General features: G+C 39.0%; 1 protein-coding gene across 1 annotated transcript in view; it reads left to right on the top strand.

Moving 5' to 3' along the window:
- Window positions 1–7,343: 7,343 nt before the first annotated feature.
- LOC123498147 (calpain-7-like) overlaps window positions 7,344–22,898 on the top strand; it is a 22,757-nt gene continuing 7,202 nt past the window's right edge. The window contains exons 1-13 of the mRNA XM_045245318.1: window positions 7,344–7,408; window positions 9,912–10,101; window positions 11,637–11,856; window positions 12,495–12,655; window positions 13,285–13,393; window positions 13,803–13,910; window positions 14,307–15,151; window positions 15,855–16,099; window positions 16,416–16,663; window positions 17,335–17,357; window positions 20,464–20,546; window positions 20,794–20,947; window positions 21,876–21,958. Coding sequence (XP_045101253.1) covers window positions 11,643–11,856; window positions 12,495–12,655; window positions 13,285–13,393; window positions 13,803–13,910; window positions 14,307–15,151; window positions 15,855–16,099; window positions 16,416–16,663; window positions 17,335–17,357; window positions 20,464–20,546; window positions 20,794–20,947; window positions 21,876–21,958 — 2,273 coding nt within the window. The 5' untranslated portion in view covers window positions 7,344–7,408; window positions 9,912–10,101; window positions 11,637–11,642. The remainder of the gene's footprint in view (window positions 7,409–9,911; window positions 10,102–11,636; window positions 11,857–12,494; window positions 12,656–13,284; window positions 13,394–13,802; window positions 13,911–14,306; window positions 15,152–15,854; window positions 16,100–16,415; window positions 16,664–17,334; window positions 17,358–20,463; window positions 20,547–20,793; window positions 20,948–21,875; window positions 21,959–22,898) is intronic.

Raw genomic sequence — 22,898 nt, forward strand, 5'->3', positions numbered from 1 at the left:
TCAGTAAACAAAGTAATATACACTTCTTTTTCTTCTTCTTCTTCTTCTTCTTCTTCTTCTTCTTCTTCTTCTTCTTCTTCTTCTTCTTCTTCTTCTTCTTCTCCTTCTTCTTCCTTTCGTGGTCCTAAATTGAATGCTGGGAAAGTTTCAATTCAAGTGTTCTCGACAGATGGTCAGGTAGTTAATCTACGTATATACAGAAGTGGTGAATGAAATAGCAAGTGTTGTAGGTTTAGATGAGTTTAGGATTAGGATATATATTTCTCTCTCTCTCTCTCTCTCTCTCTCTCTCTCTCTCTCTCTCTCTCTCTCTCTCTCTCTCTCTCTCTCTCTCTCTCTCTCTCTCTCTCTCTCTCTCTCTCTCACGTTTCTATTCTTCCTAAACCTCTTTCTTGTCCTTCCTTTGTCACGTCTCCTCCTCCTCCTCCTCCTCCTCCTCCTCCTCCTCCTCCTCCTCCTCCTCCTCCTCCTCCTCCTCCTCCTCCTCCTCCTCCTCCTCCCAAACTATATTGCATACCACGTAGGGCTGGAGACGTGTGTGTGTGTGTGTGTGTGTGTGTGTGTGTGTGTGTGTGTGTCAGGTTGGACGTCGGTCATATTCCTTCTCGGCATTATTGCATTTTTTTTTTTCTCAGATTCCTTTTATCTCCGACGGGCAATTGTCTTCCTGGGAGTGAGCGAGCCATAACTCAACACGTAACTATAACTATGAGAGGTCAAACGTTAACTCAACATGTTTCTAAAGGATTAGGTATAAGGAAAAATTACTTATGATTTAACCCCTTTAGTACTGGGACGCATTTTTACCATGAGTGTTGTGTACGTATTTTGTTTACATTAGCTAAGGTCTATGGAGGTCAGAAGATTAATGGCCGCAGTCTTCACTATTTTAATACGCCACATAAGTTTCTGAAGCTGTAAAGAATCACTAAATAGTAAGCAGAGTAAACATGAAATCGTGTCCTGGTACTGAAAGATTTAACACGTGTAAGAGGTAAGAGAAGGTAAAGAGATGACCCATTACTCAACACACAGTTACGAGTATATACCGGGTAAGGGAGTATGGTCGATTTTACCTTTACACTTACCCACAGAAGGCAGTATTACCCACTGAAGTCTCACGGATGCCCTTCCAAACCGGGCTAGTTTTAACAATTCAACAGAAGTAGCTCATTCTCCATTACCAATTTCTCAACTCTGTCTCTGCTAATTGCTTAAACCGTTCAGTACTGAGACACATTTTTACCTTTAAGATTTACGTACAATTAGACCATTTTATTGACATTAGGAAAGGTCTATATAAGTCAAAAGATTAATGGCCACAGTCTTCACTATTTCAAACCCCACATGAGTTTCTGAAGCTGTATAAAATCACCGAATAGTAAGCAGAATGAATATGAAAACGCGTCGGTACTGAATGGGTCGAAACGTAACAACTTCAACATTACCAGGCTGAGAGAGTGAGAGCAAGAGGAAGACAGAGAGTTGAGTTTATGGACACACTGGTGGGACGAATGGGAGATGGACGGAGTGCTGTGGATCTGACCAGACTGGCAGATGAAGGTGAAGATCCGTGGTCGCAAACATCACTTGACAAAAAAGTAGTCGAGGTTAACAATACTGGGATACATTTTTACCATGATATTTGTATATGATTAGGCCATTTTGTTTACATTAGGAATTGTTTATGGAGGGTAGAAGAGTAATGGCCACAGTCTTCACTATTTTAATCACCCACATGAGTTTTTAAAGCTGTATAAACTCACCAAATATTAAGAAGAATGAATATGGAAAAGCGTCATGGTACTGAAGGGATTAAGAAGAGGAAACATTTAAAAATATGAACTTGCTATCGATTTCAGAGGCCGTGTGACATCACTTTATAGGAAAATAACTCTCTAACGAACCCGAGGAAACGTAAGACCATAAAGGGAACACTGAAATAAGTACTTTAGAGACAGTATCTTTGCCAGTGCCTCGCTCCAGCAACTATTACGTATTTCCCCCCGTGACTCCCTCTCGCAGCTCCGTCGCCTTCCTTGACATCCGTGTTCACATTCAGCCAGCGGTATAATTCTTCCAGTGTCGAAATGTCTGTCTCGTGTCCGCCTCCCGTTAAGGTACGTTTGGTAATTCATCTCAAGGCATCGATGAGGAAGAGGAAGAGAGCACTGCATCATCAACAGAACGAGAGAGAGAGAGAGAGAGAGAGAGAGAGAGAGAGAGAGAGAGAGTGGGGTGGTAATACGTAGGTTACATCAAGCATGCTGTGGTAATATAGTAAAGATACTTCATGGCACTGAAAATTAATAAAGTAAAGTGTAGAAGTAGAGAGAGAGAGAGAGAGAGAGAGAGAGAGAGTGTGTGTGTGTGTGTGTGTGTGTGTGTGTGTGTGTGTGTGTGTGTGTGTGTGTGTAGCAGTAAATATAGTATTAGCAAAAGTAGCATTACTATCAGAAGCAGCAGTAGTAATAGTTATAGCAGTAGTAGTAATAGTAGTAGTAGTAGTAGTAGTAGTAGTAGTAGTAGTAGTAGTAGCAATAGTAATAGTAGATAAATAAATGAATAAATAATAACGATAATAATAATAATAATAATAATAATGATAATAATGATAATAGTAACAATAATAATAATAATAATAATAATATCAATAATAATAATAATAATAACACCTATACATTCACTACATTCACTATAACATTACAATTCGATGTGACTGCAGATTTTTACCTTTCCTCTCACCAATAAAGACTTGAATCAGATCAGAAAAATACGGCACACAGTATGTCGCTGGTGTGGGCAAGGCAAAGGTGCGAGGGAGGCAGGGAGGCAGAGAGAGAGAGAGAAGTGTAGGGCAGCAACCTCGGCGTCCCTCCCTCAGCGGCCATTATTCGAAGGGTGTTTGCCGATAGCCGTAGAGGTGATTATGTAGGGGCTTTACAGGAAGACAAGCGAGAGTAATGGACGTTAAAGAAGGGAGGAAGAGCGAAGGGTAAAAGTGATAAAGGGAAAAGTGGAAATGTCATCAGAGGGCGAAGTGGTGTGCAGAGGGCCGCGAGAGGACGGGGCGGCGAGTGTCGAGAGTCAGGAGGGTGAAGGATATCAAGACAGGGAGAGTGTAATACCACGCCCTGCTGGCTGTATTACTTTAGTCATCTCCTCGTAATGCTTACCGTTCCAACACTGCATTCTCTCCCCTTTTCACGTCGCTGTTATTGCTGCTTCTGGTGCCTCTCTTATATTTTTCTCCTCCTCGATGTTAGAGTGTGTGTATGCAGGTCATGTAGAGGGCATGCAGATGTCACCTTTTCTTCTTATGGAACAGTCAGATTGTAAGGATTTTTTTTTTTTTTAAGCTAATGTTATCTGCTTAAAGTTTTCTGCCAGCTTGACGTGGAATCTTGTTTTGGTCTTCATAACTCGGTGGCCGCGGTATAAATTTGTATAGTTCTCTCTCTCTCTCTCTCTCTCTCTCTCTCTCTCTCTCTCTCTCTCTCTCTCTCTCTCTCTATTTTCAGCGTTTCATTGTGATTTTATCTTGTTTTTTTTTTTTTAGCGTTAGTTGTGATTGATTAGTATCCTTGACTTACTGACGATATGTTTGGTTAGTATTCTTAATTTATTAGTGTCACGTGTACACATTTACATTAAAAAACAATCCTAGAGATGTAGTCTGTACCCAGCAGGAGGAAGACCAAAGGAAAAGCTTCATGAATACAATGGTAAAAGACGTGACGGTGATAAAAAAAAATAATAAATAACAGAGGAAAACACAGAAGACTAAGTGACAAATGATGAATGATTCGCTGTGACGCCTTATCTCGACCATCTTTGTAAAGCTCTAAGAGAAATTTCTGAGAGGACCATGAAGTTTGTTATCAGCTAGATATGAAGAACACCCGTGACACTGCCTCTTATCTCTGTGTTGTTGCTTGCCCCATCCGTGACTCAATGAATGAAGCCCCGACACAGATTCAACGCCGTCTCTTACGTCAGTTGAACTCAAAGCAAGGCGACCACCACCAGCAAGGAGTGTACCAGCCAGGCGGGAAGAGGGACGCTACATTAGAAATTTAGAAAAGCCCTACTAAACTCCATGGACGCCATCCCTCACCCAACTCTCTCTCCTCAGCATCACGTGGTCCTACTGGGGAATTATCTGGTTATTTAGTAAGAAGATCCGAGGCGCATCACTTCCACATAAGTAATGTTACATTTTCTCTCTCTCTCTCTCTCTCTCTCTCTCTCTCTCTCTCTCTCTCTCTCTCTCTCTCTCTCTCTCAACTTATTGATTTTTAAGGGTGTGTTATGGCTTAAGTAACAAATTAGCAAGATTTATACATTATTAACAGTAGTCCTGAAAACCCAGCTTATTATTTATGTAGCCTTTGCAAATACTGGTGGCTTGAGACTAATATGTTTCTGAACACGAGATTGAGAGACACTGGATTGTAGCGGCCAGCTGACACCTCCATACACACCAGGAAAGTTTCCTTGACACACACCGAGGTTCGGCCAAGGTTCAGCTGCTTCACTCTCTTCGCCATTGTTGTTTGTGAAGTTGCTGGATTTTCCTCGGCTCTCCTTCACACTTAATACTTGACAGTACATGATTAATTTTTGTTTAAGCTCACCCGTTCAATCCCCATCATCGGGAGCTTTCTGGCCTGCGGTACGCGCCGCCACAACAATCATATCCTCCAGCACTCACCCGCGGTGCTGACCAAGCCACACGGTCGGCCGGCTACCCTTCCCCACTTCTCACCTGGACCCTGGTCTACAGTAAACCTTCACCCACTACGCTGACGTCCACCCACCCCACCATTAAGACAGATAAGCTCTTCCGGGATGCTTGCTCTTTGTTATAGCTGGTTAGGTCAGTTAGTTAGCTTTGTTGTCGGTGCATTGGTATTGTGTCATCCTCGACCTGCTAGATATATCCATACATTGTGTAAAAGGGTGCCACTGTCACAGTTGTGTGTTTTTGTTTGGGTTGTCGAGACTTGGTAGATTTCATTTCAATCCATCTGCCTTACGTTAGTCAAGTTTCTATTTTTTTTTTTTTTTTTTTCTTTTCCCTCAAGCATTGGAAGTATACATACTCTATTCTTTACTTATTCTTTTTCATTTTCACTTGCTCTTTTTTGGTTAATGTTTACTATCGGCCTTGTCAGTAACACATGATGCGACTACGTGTTGTGGTAATATACTCACTTTACATCATGTTTATAAAGATTTTTCTTTATCAGGCGCAAGGCTTATATTGGTTTGTAATGATGCTTTGGAAAATCAACACCGCATCAGAAACAGTCTTGCGAGCAGTTTTCCTCAATCTTCTTCCTTTCCTTGTGGTGGAAGTTTGCTTGAGCAGGACATTGTGGGTTCCATAGGAGTTGTGGTGTCTATAAATCACGTGTCAATGACGTCCAATGAGAGCCCGCCATGCCGGTAGTTACTTAGATGACGTATCACGGCAAAACCAAACACTGACGTTGGACTACAGAATATCCAATGAGAGCTAGCCCGCCATGCTGGGAGTCACTTATAGTATTGCATTTGTTTCTACTGAGAGAGTGTGTCGGTGAACCACGTCAGTTTATACCAGACTACCACTTGCCATGCTGCCTTAACCATGGACGCCCAGTACTCTGATTGTGATTTCAGGCTTTTTTTTTAAGTTCTCTCGCCGCTACATTGGAAACGCAAGAGACTTGTTCGGCTTGTGTGCATCACGGGTTGATTTTGCTTCTCGAAATTGTGAGTGATACCAGATACCAGGGTTTTTTTTTTTTTTTGTGTGTGTGTGTGTGTGTAATTTCTTTGGAGGGGCGCAGCGCGGCACTATGTTAAGCTGTTGCCAATGCTTCACTACATTTTGTATATGGGTTAAAATTAGATTAGATTAGTTTAGATAAGAGTTTGATTGGTAACCGTTAGGGATCGGGAGGAGCGCAGTCCCCTCCCAGCTAGGTTATAATGTTGTGTTTGGTTAGTACCTTATTAGGGCTTTTGTTAAATGTAGCAGATACAGCCGCAAATGCAGCAAATTGTTGGCAGTTTTGGTAAATTTGCAATTTCAACCAACATGCCCTATCTTACATTTCTTTTTCCCTATGTCTAACAATCTTGGTGGCCATGGCTGAACTCAGCACACAGATGTCTCTGTGTACCTGTCTGCCCAGCTCGCCGCAGCTCGCTGAACTTGAGAAAACTCGACAGACACAGCACATTCCCGGACCTATTGCAGTGTTATTATTCATTAGCGGCAGAAAGTGTACTTACTGAAAATATTGTTAATAGTAAGAACAACAACTTAAGGGTGGCCAAAACCATCTAGAGTTTATTGTAAGAAAATGCAGTAATTCCATTTTTTTTTTTTTTTTTTTTTTTTTTTGCTTTAAATAGCATTCTTTCCCCCCTTAGACTTCCTAAATCGCCAAAAATTATCTATTCTAGCTTTCCCCATCCGAAAATCTCGTTTTCCCTCAAGATTCCCAAGCTTACTGTTCTTGGAGAGGGAATTGGTGGTGACAGGGAGGAAGGACTTATAAATATTTACCCCCTTTTTTTATTTACTTTTAATATCCAGTAATGACCGGCAGAAATCGAGACAAACAAAAAAAGAATATACTCGCTTCAGTTGAATAGTGTTTTACAAACTCGCCCACTTACGATCTCCCCACATGTACATAGCTGTTATGAAAAGTACATAAGGCTATGCAGCAACGCGTGAAATATTGTGACAGTACGAGTGTACAGTATAGATATAATTTTTCACCTTTGTCCCCCTTGAAAATATCTTTTTTATTTTTTTCATTAAAACATTTTCTACGGTGGGTCAGCTGCTTAATAGAGGCATAACTAAGCTAAACCTCAACTACAATGGCTTTCCGTAGTCCGTTGAAATATTTTCAAACTTTTATGCATGGACAACACAGTTTGCCAAAATATGCACAACACCCAAGAAAGAATCTTAAGAAAGTCATGTGTGTGTGTGTGTGTGTGTGTGTGTGTGTGTGTGAAATTCTAACCAAGAAAATGATGACAAATGCTGTTTTCAAATGGACACAGTAAATTATTTTATTCTTATTTCATAATCTATATAGAAGTAAACACATAACACACAATAATATCGCAAAATGAACAAAAGTAAAAAGAAACACGTTATCATTCCACTCCTAGAAAAATTAAACCCTAATAGAGAAAAGAAATATTATCTGAATAAGCTATAGAAAAATCAACATAGCATAAATACACACAAAAACGTACAAAAAGGCATGTATAAGAAAAGTTTAGCCAAGATTAACAAGAAAGCAGGGCAGCAGGACCCGTTAGTGTGCCAGCCAAACATTGTGTCACTACTACCACTGCTGTCAGTCGCCACTCCTGCCTACACAGCTGAGTGGTGAGACTGCCTGCGTGTCCGTGTGCCTGTGTGTTGGTGTAGGGCGGGTGTGTCAGGTGTGTGGGGTGTAGGCGTATCAATGAGGCCCACGAGTTGAGCAGCAGGTGGTTAGGTGTCGCAGGAGGGCCGTGGCAGTGAGGGTAGCCAGTGCCCTTCCTACATGACTCACCTTCTTCACTGGCCAAGTCACTGCAATGTTACCACGGGCCGCATTGTCTTTTTAACCTCTTCAGTACTGGGATGCATTTTTACCATGAGTTTTGCGTGTAATTAGACGATTTTGTTTACATTAGGAAGGGTTTATGGAGGTCAGAAGAGCAATGGCCGGAGTCTTCACTATTTTATTCACACATGAGTTTATGAAGCTGTCTAGAATCATTTAAATAGTAAGCAGATTGAATATGGAAACGCGTCATAGCACAGGAGAGGTTAATCTACCGAGTGTAGGAGTGCTGGTCATGGATTGATTGGCATGGGGTTCAGATTTTTATATATTACAATTAGGTACAGTTGTTTGAGGTTAACTATAGTCTGTCTACTCAAAAGTGGCTCCTGGATTTAAAACACATTGTAGCTTATTGATAGTGTAATTGATTTGATATGAATAATACTTTTCTACTCATCAATGCATTTATTACAAGGATCTGACAACCACGCATTCCCCAAGACACCATCTGAACTGAGACCCAGGAGCCACTTTACAGTAGACAGACTACAGTGTTGTTTCGTTTGTGAAATAGGACCGAAATTAAACAAAGGAGTTGGTTTATTGAATTAGTGATATCTGAGTCTACAGTAGCAGCCAACAGTGAATAATGGGCACTCTCCTAATATAGTGGTCCCTCCTTGTTTCCTGGCTCCTCCTTTGCAGGTCTTTCACTTAATGGACGGCACATGGGAATGAAAATATGATAAGCAAACCTAACTTAAACCTAACCCAGCTAGCATAACTTAGCCACACTATTGGTTGGAAGGGTTCTGAGGAAGAGTATTAGTGGTGCATGTCACCTCAAATTGGTTAGGTTAAGTTGAAATTAGGTTTGTTTACGTTAAAGTTAGGGTTAGGTTATTTTGGTTATATTTTCATTCCCACGTCCTGTCAGCTGAGTGAAAGAGCTGCAAAGGGGGAGCCGGGAAACAAGGCGAGCTAGAGGGATCACTATATAAGGACAGTGCCGAATAATGTTGTTGGGGTTTTCTATGTGTACTCCTCAGTCAGTGTGGAGTGGTGTGCATTAGTCGATAAATTTGCAGTCTTTCACCGTACTCTCACTTCAGGATGAAAGTATTCTTTTCTGGTAGTTTTTGACCTGTTTTGAATGAATCTGCACTTTGTTTCTGTCACAAATCAGTACTTTCTATATTCCCCCTTTCCCAAAAGAACAGTCTATCCCATCAGAAGAGACTGTTGTGATGAAAAAAAAAAGATTAATACAAAACAGACCAAAATGTACCAGAAGACAATAGTTTGGTTATCACAAAGTATCACAAAAGTAACAGTTCAAAACTTTGACTGTTACTGCTGTGGAGAGTACTCACCACCACTGCTGCTCACCACTGGCTACTCAAATCTATTAAAAATGGTCTATTTAACCAAACCAACCTAACCTAATCTAGCTAACGTAACCAAGTTGAGGCGACACGCACTGCTGATACGTCTTCCTCAGAACAAATTAACTTTATCAAACATAATAGAACTGATTTAACCAAAGCAAACTACCGTAACCTGACTAGCAGTGCTAAGAAATTAATATGAAGTCACTACCTATTTCTCTTTGTAAAATCTGGCGATACAATGGAAATAATTGAGGCAACACCCTGCCTGTTCAGACATCTTCCATAGATTGATTCAAATCAAATTGCTTCCTCCAAACTGCTTTGATTGGCTAGATTTATTATGTATTATCTTATTGGTAAGTGGCAGTATGCTCAAACAAAATCACCAATCAGTATGATTGATTTACATGGGCACAAATTAATGTGGCAATACACACACGTGAATGAACACACCTAATAGTGTTCCTCAGTGCCTGTCAGTCCATCACACACTTTGGTGTGGCAGTGTGTTAGCTTGTTCCCAAAAAAAAGGATAAGTCTTTAAAAACTGTTGTTATCGTTACAAATACTTTGCAACGGCTATGTATGGGGTTCAAATTACTTGGAATGAGAAGTTCTATATGATAAGGATAAAAAAAGCCATGTTGATTATGGTGTAACACTGTAAAAGTACCCATCAGTCTGTAGCTCAGGTAGTTAACACCATGCTGCCTTCAAAGCTAAAATCTCACCAAACATGAACCCTGACTGCAGGACAAAGCCCAGCCTGGAATTACTTTAACCAACTGTCACATATTAGAATAAACTGTTCCCTTGTGTACATGTAGTGTGTCTCATGGCACTGTCTTGCTCCACTCACTTTCACACTGGCACAAAGAATCACTTCATGACAGATTTCCTATTGAATTGTTTTGATAGTAAGTATCTACCAGGTTTTTGGTTCTAGGATATATGAATGAAGACAGCTGAAGGAGGCTGTCCCACTTCTGGTCCAATAAGCGGATCAGGTCAGGCGAGGGGAAGCAATGGGTCTGTTATGATGCAGCAGGAGCAGACCAGCCTTGCTGATAGGCCCTGCCTTCTGTATAGATATTGGCAGTTGTGATGTACACCTGAGCCTCACAGAGTGTGGTGTGGTGAGAATTGGTTCTTTCTTCCCTAGAGTGCTAGAGGCAAAGTAGTGAAGCAATGCTTGTGAATGTCATTTCTAGATGCCTTGTCCCAGCTATCAACACAAAGGGAGGTGGCAGCCTGTTTATAGATAGATATTAAGTTTGATTAGTGTTCCAATGATTTGTTATGCCTTTCTACTTTTTTTTTTTTTATTAAGTTATCAAGTAATGATCAACTCTTGCAGATTTTTTAAAACTAGATTTAGCTCAGAGGTTTAGTTCGTATAATTTATGAAGCCTTGAAGCACACATTGTCTTTCAAATTTAGATATGGACTGAAAAGGATCATGTGGTGTGCTTCCTCCCTGATTGAATTAGCATGACATTGTCAGCTTCAATGAAGTTCAGGCTTGAGCATCAGTCTTCCATAGATTGGGAGTCTGGCCTGGATTTTCTGAATATTTAATATATATATATATATATATATATATATATATATATATATATATATATATATATATATATATATATATATATATATATATATATATATATATATATATATATATATATATATATATATATATATATATATATATATATATATATATATATATATATATATATATATATATATATATATATATATATATATATATATATATATATATATATATATATATATATATATATATATATATATATATATATATATATATATATATATATATATATTTATTGATCTGTTTTGACATATATTTATCATTGCATTTTCCCCACTGTTGTCAGCAGCAGTTGGTTGATAAAGGAGCACTTTTTTAGATGAAGCACCAAGTAGTGAACAGATTAATTAACATACCTGTCATGTATATTAACCTGAGAATGTGTCAGAAAAATGTAATAAGGCAGGAAAGAATCCTGACACTTTTTGCAATGAGTGTGAGCTGAGATAGATTCAGAAAAAGTACTCTTGTGGCTTATGGTTATGAAATAAGAATTAAAATGAAAAATTATCCCTTAACTCTTGCACACTAATGTATAGTTTTATTGCATTAAGTAGTCATCAATTTACAACTTGTTTGAATTCCAATGAGTGACACATATGACTACTTGAAAGTTGATTGTGTCATTATTTGTACAGCAGGCTGAGTCAAGTTGTTGTTTTTTAAAGATATGTTTGAATTAACTATTTGCCACACTGCAGTAACACACAAGCTCCTCTCCTTTCAATCTGCCTGCTCCACACTTCAGCCTCACAGCAGCCACACTTCATTAGAAACCTTGCACCATCTTCCACCTTCCAACCCATAGCACTTACAATGCATACAAAGAAGATAAACTGATAAGACAGCAAAAAAAATGGTGCAAATATTTGTAAAGCTAATCCAAATGTTTTTTATCCCTATATTAAATTTTTGTCCATTCATTGCACCAACTTACAACTTTACAGTTGATCATTCATACTATAAGTTAGTGATAAGACAGCAACTACCTGTATGATTATGTAATTAGGGAAAGCTTCAAAAAGTATGTTTCATCTATGTCTGTTTCATTGTCAGGTAAGCATGGATGATGCAGAAGAATGCATCAATCATGCTGCCGAAGTGGCCAGACAAGCGACACACTTCGACACCAATGGCAGTCACCCGGCAGCTATCTACATGTACCGCCAGGCAGCCGAATACCTGCGGCGGGCAACAATCCTTGGCATCTCTTCACCAGCCATTACAGAGAGAATCCAGCAGTACAGAAACAGAGCCGACATACTCGAGAATAATGGTAAGAACTGTGGCAGCTTTGATAGGAAATGAACGTAAGTCTGTTTCCGTGTTCCTGCTTGTTTCTGTTTCTATTCTTCTCCAGACAACATGGAATATGTCAAAAGAGGAGTGTCAAGTCAATTCTGGACTAGTTTGGCCTTTTATTCCCATCCCCAGCTAGACTCTTTCTCACATGAAATAAAATTGATAAATAGAGTTATTTTCAACCATTTTCTGTGCTATGGATTGGTTTGCTTAAAGCCAAGTTCATTCTTAAATATTTTAGTTGATATTTTGCCAACAAAGCAGGAAGATCCTTACTCAAGACAGCACTTCAGCTTCCGTTAACCCTTTATAATGTCACCGATTGTCCTTTGTCCCATCTCCCTTTGTCATCCACTGAAAGCCCACTTTGGCAGGTATCCGCATCAACATATGGAAAAATGTGAATATACATAAATCAGTTTGCAACAAAGTGATGATATACATGTCGTTGTGGAAGTTTTTATTGTATTTCTTTATTCACTGTACAGTAATACCTTAAAAAGAGAGATATAAATATGTACATACCTGTATATATTTAATTCCTTAATCAGTAGGTCTGGTATAGTTTTACATATTTGAGCCTTTGCTAATTTTTCTTTTCTATCTGTCTAGAAACACAGACCCAGTCACCACAGATCATAGCAGAAAAAGGGCAGAATGAGCTGAGCAGAGCACATTTCTTGTTGCTGGAAGCTTTTGAAGAGGATGAAACAGGCAATGTGGAGGAAGCAGTGGAGCTATACTCTAGTGCTGTGGAGTTGTGCTTAGAAGCAGTAAGTCATATGGAGTCATATGGTTTTCCTTAGACAGTACCTGAGTAGTGTTTTTACTCCTATGTTAAGATCAAGTACTGCATCATAACCCCCAATGGCCAATACCTATGCACATATATGAGAGGATGATAGACAAGTGGCATGAAATGAAATGGCCATAATGATTTTCCTTTCTATTTTCTTCATGTGAGCATCTTTCAACCCATACATGTGTGTGTTTGGATATAGTGTTACTAAATGAAATACAGTTATCCAATTGAGTAATTTGTATATCTCTCTCGAGGGATTGAGAGCATGAGGAGCTCCAAGCCCTTCACTTAGTTATTCTGGCGCTCCTTCCTTTAATACATTAGGGGAAATGTTGGTAATATTCCTCGTGCCCTACAGTGGTGTGTGTAGCCACTGAATTCTCTCTCCCACAGGGGCTAGGAAGTGCAGTAAACAATGCTACTGCTTATTTCAGCCCCTAAAGGTCCACAAGAATGATGAGATAATAAAGTGTAAATGGTGATGACTGAAATAATTGTAGTTAGTGCAAGACTGCATCCTTGACATTCTTTTGTTCCTGCATGATTTATATTTTGTCAGTATCAGATTGTAGGAAGTAATGGAACAATATCTCCCTGCAGTGCAAGAATGCAAGTAATGCTAAAATAACTGACAAATTACGAAAGCTGGCTGAACAAGCATTATCTCGAGCTGAGGACTTGAAAGCATCAGAAAAGGCAGCTGCTAAAGGTTAGTTTATCATGTATTTGATATTGTTTCTTTCTCTTCCATTAACCAACAGCTGACTGAAAATATGCATTCACTGATGGCTTCCCATGTAGATATTTGGCAGCATGCAGTGTTGCAGTGTAGCTTATCTTCAAGAAGTTAATGGTTACCATTTGTGTACATCATTGCACAGGTAACTTACACAGTGTAGCTGTTCCAAATTTTACAAGGACATGAAGTGCAACACACAAGTATGCAAGTTACAAAATATTTAAGAAAAAATTATTACTTAGTTTGAGCAGTTCTTCCATAATGCAAACTGCAGATAACATTGTATGAGAAACTCCATTTCTTAAATAAAAGCCAGACTCTGTGTATAAGCACACCATTGTGTAAGGTACATTTATTGATGCCACCATATGCTTTTCAGGGGTTGAAACTGAAACCAAAACATCTCGGTGCCAGAAAGTGTCGCCATCCAGAGTCGTACCTCCCTTAGGCTACGGCAATATTGTGGAGGCTAATCCTCAACCAAAAGGTTTGTGTGTTATTGCTGTTCTCTCTCTCTCTCTCTCTCTCTCTCTCTCTCTCTCTCTCTCTCTCTCTCTCTCTCTCTCTCTCTCTCTCACAAAGCTATAATTTTGTCTCTATTCTTGTTTTCTACTTATGAAAGAGGAAGATACATTTTTTAAATATTCACTTGTGTTAAATTTTATTCAGCTTTCTTACACATTTGTGGATCTGCAGAATTGTGTGAAATACTTGTTAATAACATTTCTTCCTTTAATCTTTCTTATTCAAATGTATCATCTTAATTTATGTGCTGGCTGTTTGTGTCATACTTATTTTGAGTAATAAGTGGGAATATAATTTAATGTTTATGTCTCAGTCTTGTATTACAGTATGCCTATCTAACATGTACATGATTTCCCAGGTACTCCAAACACAGCAAGGAAATCTGGATTGCAGCTCGCTGGCAAATCTGAATACACAAAGGAAGAATTGGAGGTCTTAAAACGAACTTCAAACGTCAACGGAAGAGACTATGTGCCCTTCCTTGCTATTGATCTGAGAGAGAAGTTTGCCTTCTCCATACCATTCACTGACAAAGATGGTCTTCTCCCTCTTGCTCCAAAGCAGAAGAAAAACTTTGCCAGGTGGGCTCGACCAGAAGACATTTCTAGTGATCCCAAGATGATTGAAGTAGTCGACTGCTTCAGCATCAAACAAACTTGTGTGTCTGACTGTTCGTTTGTGGCATCAGTAGCTATCAGTGCTTTGTATGAGAAAAGATTTAAGAAGAGATTGATAACTGACATCATTTACCCCAAGAATCGTAATGGTGATCCAGTGTACAACCCTTGTGGCAAGTACATGATCAAGCTTCACATCAATGGAATCCCAAGAAAAGTAATAATAGATGACAAACTGCCTGTGGGTCATCATGGGGAGCTGCTCTGTTCCTATTCCACAAACAAGCATGAATTTTGGATATCTCTTGTTGAGAAGTCCTACCTAAAGGTGATGGGCGGCTATGACTTCCCTGGCTCCAACAGCAACATTGACCTCTATGCTCTCACTGGCTGGATTCCTGAGCGTGTGTCTATCAAGGACAAGGACTTCAGTAAAGAAGCAACATTTCGCAAGATTCTTGATCGCTTCCACCGTGGAGATGTGCTAGTGACTGTGGCCACGGGAGAGATGAGTGACAGTGCCGCAGACCGAGCTGGACTTGTTCCTACTCATGCTTATGCAATGCTTGATATAAAGGAAGTTAAGGTAAGCAAAGAGACTTTTCAGAACCAGTCTTAAAGAGGGATTGAATTAATTAGTAGCTTTTTCACCGAGTACCATGCCGAGTTCCAGCATGGTACCTTTCCCTGCAGCTCAGATTTATTTGTGCATCCAAATCAATTGTTTTACTGTTTCATTTGACTGAGTATATTGTGGTTACACCCAAGATATGAGTAGTACACAAGGGAGTGCACTGATCATAAATAATGCAGTAATGCCTCTTCTGTGTTTATACTTCTGGGTGTGTGTCTTGACACAGCTCAAAGAAAATGGTGGAATTATATGTAGTGGCAGCTTAGTGGATGTCATATGTAGGTGTTCTGACCTTGGTGGGTTTAGTTCAAATTGGGCATAGAGAATTCTATGCTGCATTATCCTCTCTACTATTAATTTTTTCTCTTAATATTTTTTATTTATCTTGCACAGTGCTTTTAGTGCTGTGATATTTTACTTACTGCAGTGAAAGAGTTACAAAGATATTTTTTTGTAAAATCAGTCTTTTGGTGTTAGGTTTCACTTAAGTTTCTTAATGCTTCCACAGTGTAATGCTAGACACCTGGTTACAGGTCCATGGATCCCTTTTGTGGTGCTTTCACTATGTCTTCATTTCACATTATTATGCCAAGCTATTTCAACTAACTCCACTCTCTCTTCAGTGTATGGTTACCAACAATTCATGCCTTTCTAGGGGAAGCGCTTACTTATGCTGAAAAATCCTTGGTCTCACCTACGCTGGAAAGGAAATTATTCGGAAATGGATCAAGTTCATTGGACTCCAGAAATGTGCAAGCTCTTAAACTACGACCCAAAGAGTGCACAGACGTTTGACAATGGTGTCTTCTGGATTGACTTTGACAGTCTGTGCCACTTTTATGATGTCATTTACATGAACTGGAACCCTCGACTCTTCTCCCATACATTCTGCACACATGAGTAACTATCCATTCATATGACTACATTAATTGTCCATTAACTCTTAGTAGTAGTGATACTTTGTTGACTTTTAGAATCTAACTATTTGATTAACCTTGAAAATTATAAATATCTAGTGTAACATCACCATTTTATGTCAGGCATGAGCTTTTGCTAGCAGATACCTGAAAAAAAAAAAAAGGGAAAATTGTATTTGATTTCTGAATTCCAGGTAAAAGACCTAGGATGTGTAGTATATTTTGTACTGTGTCATACCTTGCACAGAATTCTTTATACCAAAGCATATTATTGATTAAATGTTTGCCCCTTCCTTCAGAACTTGGTATGCCAAGGCTGGCCCTGTGCGCGATCTGTACAACGTTGGGGAGAATCCACAGTACTCTCTGGATGTGCAGTGTGCAGGCGGGTCAGCTGTGTGGATATTGCTAACTCGGCACATAACAGAAATTGAAGATTTCAGAAATAACCAGGAGTACATCACCCTCCTTGTGTACAAGACTGGAGGCAAAAAGGTCTTTTATCCATGTGAGTTTGTCTTTATTATTGTCCCCAGGTTTAAACTAAGCATTAACCATTTCCTTTCAATTCCTTTTTTTTTTTTCATTAAAAAGCATTCCACCTATTCAAAGCAGCTACAGGTCATGATTTATGTAAAGTATGGAAATTTATTATGAAATTTTTTTTTGTTGTACCATGGTTTTTGAATGAGAAAGAATTGATTTTTATTTTCAAAGAACGCTATTTTAACAGGTTTATTTAGATTGCTACCAGTATCACTTCAGTGGCTTAAATTTGTAGTTTGATGGTATATCACCTGGATTTGTTGTAAACAGTTGTTTGTAAAGCCTCCTGTGTAATGCCTCTGATCTGAGGAGTACCTTCACCCATAGCAGCAGTGTCTGGTGGTGTCACTTCTAAAAGTAAGATGACTTAAGGATGAGGTCCTGGAAGGAGGAGTAACAAACACACTATCATTTCATATCCACTGCAATTATTTGTTGAGGAGTGAAGATATATGTGGAAAAAGAACAAATGGCCCCACAGCCCCACCATCACACACCTCATTCCACCTTCATTCATGCTACTTAGTACACAACAAAGCCAGACCAGACAGGTGATATCTTACAATTAAACTGCCATAAATCAGATTCACAATATGACATTCACAGTCATGCAATCACCAAAGCACAAAGAATAATGTGGATTCTCCTCTCACTCTGGTGCCTCCATGGCAGGGGTCGGCAACCTTTTGAACATAGTGTGCCAGTTTATAATTCATGCCACTTTTTTACTCCCTTGCGTGCCAAATGTTATTTTTCAGCCCTATATGTAGCCTACGAAAATGAAAATTATAATTATACACTATGACTGAGTATGTAGTGACCATTGTAATTAAAGTAGGATGTATTTTTCTCCACATGCATAACATAAATGTAACACTTTTGTAGCATTTAGTATTCTTAGAAACTAAAATATACTTCTTTATTGTAAAATTATACTCACAATATTAATGCGATCCTTGCCCTTGCTTCCCTTTGGCCAAAGTTGAAATTTCAGGTGAATATCTGGACACCTTGAGCTTTACACAACCCTCAGAATGATCCGTTGTAAGGTTGCTGCGATGGGGATTGAGGATGTGCTTCATGTGTGAAAATATCTGCTCGCACTGATATGTAGATCCAAATGCTGATAGCAATGCAAAAGCTACTTTCTTCATGCAATTGAATTTATCAGGCAGTGATGTCCAGGAACTTAATATGGAGGCTGCATGATCATTCGTACTAGTTTCCAATATTTCTCGAAGATCCTTAAATTTAGCTGACCACAATGATGAGGCCTGAAAGTCAATTAACTGCATTTCCAACTCCTCAGTTTCCATCCACTCAAAAAGAGATGCGTCCAACTCACTGTATCTAAACGTGTCTGGTCTGATTAAAAGGAAAACACTGGGCCGATGTTTTGAAATCTTGAAATCTGATTGAGAACTCAGATTTCAATTCTTGCATGTACACCTGAAGATCAGTAGTGTTGACAGGATGAGTTGCAGATAAGTTTTTCAAGTTTTTGAAGTAACGGAAAGAACCATTTTAATATCTGATGAGTAAACTGCAAGCTTTGCAACAAATGCCTTCCAAGTATCATACAAGTCCATCACTGTTTTTCCTGCACCTTGCAAGAGAAGACTGAGGTCATTTAGATGTTTGGTGATGTCTGAGAGAAACATAAGTTTCACAATCCAATCTCTGTCCTCCAGCTCAGGGTAGCCTTGGCCTTTTTCTGTTAAGAAAAGCTTGATTTCATCAAAGCATTCCACAAATCTCTCCAATACCTTCCCACAGCTTAGCCACCTAACACTGCTGTGCAAGGGTATATCTTTGTAAGCACTGTCCACCTCTTCAAGGAAAGCTTGAAACTGCCTGTGCGTAAGAGAAGAGTGTGCAACAACAAAATTCACTACTTTTGTTACAGTAGCCATCACCTTGTTGAGATCAGAGCTCGAGATTTTGGCACATAAATTTTCTTGATGAATTATGCAGTGCAATTTCAAAATGGGGTGTCCAATTTTATCCTCAACAAGCTTGGTAAAACCCTTGTTTTTTTCCTACCATAGCAGGGGCACCATCTGTTGTTACTGCAAAAATCTTTCTTATGTCAACCCCTCTGTCCTCAAAATGGTCAGTGAATGTCTTCAGTATGTCCTCCCCCCTTGGTAGTGCCATACATAGGTTGAAGACAGCACAGCTCCTCGTGTATCTCTGTGTCACTGTACCTGGCAAAAACAGCCAGACGGGGAATGTCATTTATATCCACGCTTTCATCCAGGGCCACACTGAACACAGGTGTAGTTGTTAAAGCAACAGTTTGCTGCTCACCTACATTAGCAGCCATTTCAGAAATACGTCTCTCCACGGTCCTAGCTGAGGCAGGCATATCTTTTATCCTTGAGATGATCATCTGTTTGTTTGATATGCCATCAAATAACACCTCAGAGCACTCTAGGAAAGCTGCTTTTATGAAATCTCCATCAGTAAAAGGCTTTCCATGCTTAGCAATACACAGAGCTAGTTTGTAACTGGCCTCAGTTGCATTGTTTTTGCTAGCACTCAGGTTCTTAAACACATTACTTTGTTTCTCATAGCGGGATACTGCTTTCTTAATCGCTTCAGCCTTGTCTGCACTGTCCTTGAAAGTCTTATCGTGTTTTGTTTCAAAGTGTCTTTTAACACTAGATGTGCGGCACACGACATTTTCGCAGCAGAGAGCACACACAGCACGATCATTCTGTTGAATAAATCCAAAGTCATTTGTCCATGATGACTGAAATGATCGGACATCAAGCTTGACTTTTTTCGCAGTAGCCATGGCGACAGTAACTAGAAAGAGTGTCACTCAGGGCAGGTAAATAGTCACTGAAACAGCAGCGCTGCTTGACTAATGCGTCACCAGCGGCGGGGACCAACGTGTCTCATACTCGTCTACATCTCGCTGTGCTCACGTACACCTCATCGCGGGTACAAAACATTTTCGTTTTAATTTAATCATTTTAATATATCATAAGAAAGAAATATTTAGAATCATACGAAAATTTAAATCATAACTGTAAGGATGTACAATACACATTTTCTCTCTCTCTCTCTCTCTCTCTCTCTCTCTCTCTCTCTCTCTCTCTCTCTCTCTCTCTCTCTCTCTCTCTCTCTCTCTCTCTCTCTCGTGCCATTATTTTGTTGCTTAACTTTTTTCTTTGCTCCTTCATATCACGTGGCGTGCCATAGGTAAGCACTCTGCGTGCCAAGTCTGGCACGCGTGCCATAGTTTACACTGGTTGCCGACCCTCGCAGTGAATTGTCTCACCTAGTATGTACATATAGGAGTAGCTGCCTGTGACAGAGTCAGGCATCAAGAACTTTAAAGTGGAATTGATAGTATTGTCAGTTCCATAATTTTTTCACTATCCTAGAAACCTCAATAGTGTTAACACATCTGTATTGGTATGGTAAATGCTGCTAACATTTATTCATCAGGCATGATAAGATTTGCCTCGTCAACATAGCTGGACATGAAAATGAAAAAAATATTGAAAATTTTGTTGCTGACATATCAACAATGATAATCAGTATAACAGATAAATTGATAACTAGTGATAAATTTATTGCTTGATAAGGTGAAAACCAATAGATCAATAAATCCAAATCTTTATTTATATCTTTATGCGAATGGTAATCCAAAAATGTAGATATTTTCCAATTGCCCTGAAGACAATGTTACCACTCATGAGTGCTCTATTCCATTTTGGTATTGGTCCTGAGTACTGTATATATGAAGCAATGATCTTTGTATCACGACACATGTAATGTTTGGCTCAGCTATGGAGCCAGCCTGAGGAAATCCAAGATGTGGTGTTAAATGTGCAGGCTGTTCTGCTGCAGAGCCAGCTCACAAAAATCAAGTATGGCTCATGATCTACTTCATTACATAGATTGTCTCCAATAAAGTATACTAGGAGGCAATGTTACACTCACAAAAAATGGCATCACAAAATAATGTTACATTGATGTTTTGTTTATATTGACTCAAAGAAAAACTAGGTCGCCCAGAGCAGTAAATGTTTTCATTATTATTATTTTGTTGTGGGTGTGTGGTGTGTGTGTGTAATTTATGTTTGTATAGATATTACATAGCTTTTCTATGACTTGATTTGAACAGGTCACAGGGAAATGGAGTGGGGAAACAGCTGGAGGCTGCCCTAATCACCCAGCCACATACAAGAATAATCCAGTGTACCAGTTCAGAACTGATTCAGATCTGACATGCTTTAGAATTGAACTCAAGGCTCCAAAAGATATTCAGGTATGTTGGAAAGGCTGCAGGTTTGGTTTAGTGTGTTGCATTTGAAAAGGATCTGCTACACAAGTTATAAGCTTTTTATTTTTGACAATATAGCTATAGAGTTTAAATATTTGGGCTGTCACTCTAATGTAGTCTTGGATGAAGATGCTAAATCTGTCGTTAGTAGCTTTTGTGTATATATAAAATTTTTGTGTAAATGATTTGAGATTTTGAAAGATGTTTGTGTTCCTAGTAGTATTTCGGCAATAATTATAATCTATTATTAAAATTTCCGAAAACTTGACAAGTGTTCTTTGTGGTTTTCTTCATGGGAGAATGAAGAGAACCACAGTGTGAATTTGAATACAAGTTTTACTGTTTTGTGTGGTTATAACTCATAATTATTGTTACTTTCTTCCTCTTAAAAGAGGATGTCAGACTGGTATTGTTACAAATAAATTTGGTATTATGGGGAATTGGTGTGATTGACTCTAGCAAAGTTATCATCATTGTACTCACCATATAGCAGTCTTCTTGCTCTTGGGTTCTGTTTAGTAATGTTTAGTTCAACAAGAATGAGTAGACTGAAAACACCAGATCTCTGTGAGTTACAAGCCTCATTCAGTGACAAGATTGCCAACAGAGCACCACTGTCACTGGCATTGCAGGTGGCAAAGTGTCATCAAATAATATATTTTATTACTTTTAAAAGAAGGTTACAATTAAAATAATGGTAATAATATATAGATAATGAAGGAAATGTGTACAATTTCCTATTCATATATATTAAATAAACTTACATAACCTCTACATTCACCTGACCTCAGCAGGCACAGGCCAGACAGAGGAAACACTGCCTCTAACACTGGCTACTTGTCTGTAACATTGTCATGTCTCTTGAATATTAGTAGTCAAGTAGTTAACTAAACATTCATGAAAATCTTTTCAGATTGGGTTTGAGATGGTTTGTGTTGAAGCCAAAAACACACAGGCATCTGGATATTTCTCTAGAAAACAGTCGGGAGCATACAGGTGAGTGACACTTTATCAACCATCATCATACTCAAACCTATTTAACATAAGAATTTCAGCAATATTTTATAAGAATTGTTCATTGTTAAAAATGCTCCTATATTGTATTCATACAGTATGTTCAGACACAGTGTGCTCAGAAAGTCTTGATGACTTGGCTGACATTTCTTTTAGCATCAAGCCCTTCAACATAAGGACGTGTATTTTGCATCCTCGTAGTGCTCGTGACATATTCAAGGACACATGCAACACTGTGCTAGCTGCATGCTAAAATTAAGTCGTTTTTTTCCCGGACATTGTAAGAGATTTTCAGAATGCGTACATGGTGCCGTACTTGACTATTATCATTATCACAAAGGAGTATGATTTGCTGGCAGTTTTATTTACTTGTCTTTTTTTTTTTTTATGGAACCAATACATAATGATGAGTTTATCATGAAAGTTAACTACTTTACCAATTTTCTTTTGTTTATCTTCAGATAATTGTCAAAACAACCAAACTATATTTATTTTCATTTTTCTCTAAACTTTGCATGGGTTATTTCATAATGTATGTACCTGGTAAGAAAAATCACTCGCTATTATAATTCTTATTTCTGAGAGAGAGAGAGAGAGAGAAATGAGCGTGCCCGACCCTGAGAAGACCACCAACGATGCCTCACACCATAAAGGACACACTTCTGGAAGTTAAAACGAGTGAATCCGAAGTGAGGAAAAAGCTTCTAGAAGTGGATGAAAATAAGGCAGGGCTTGCTCCGTCAGTGTGCTAATGAGCTGGCGCGACCACTCGCCTTACTGTTCACTCGGTGTCTCAAGTCCAGCACGTGGCCGGCAGCCTGGAAAACGAGCAATGTAGTGCCAGATCACAAAAAGGGAGGCAAGAACCAGTGTAAAAGCTATTGCCCTGTGTCCTTACTGTCGGTGCTCAGCAAGGTTCTGG

Source organism: Portunus trituberculatus, chromosome 47 (assembly GCF_017591435.1).
Source record: "Portunus trituberculatus isolate SZX2019 chromosome 47, ASM1759143v1, whole genome shotgun sequence".
NCBI lineage: Eukaryota > Metazoa > Arthropoda > Malacostraca > Decapoda > Portunidae > Portunus > Portunus trituberculatus.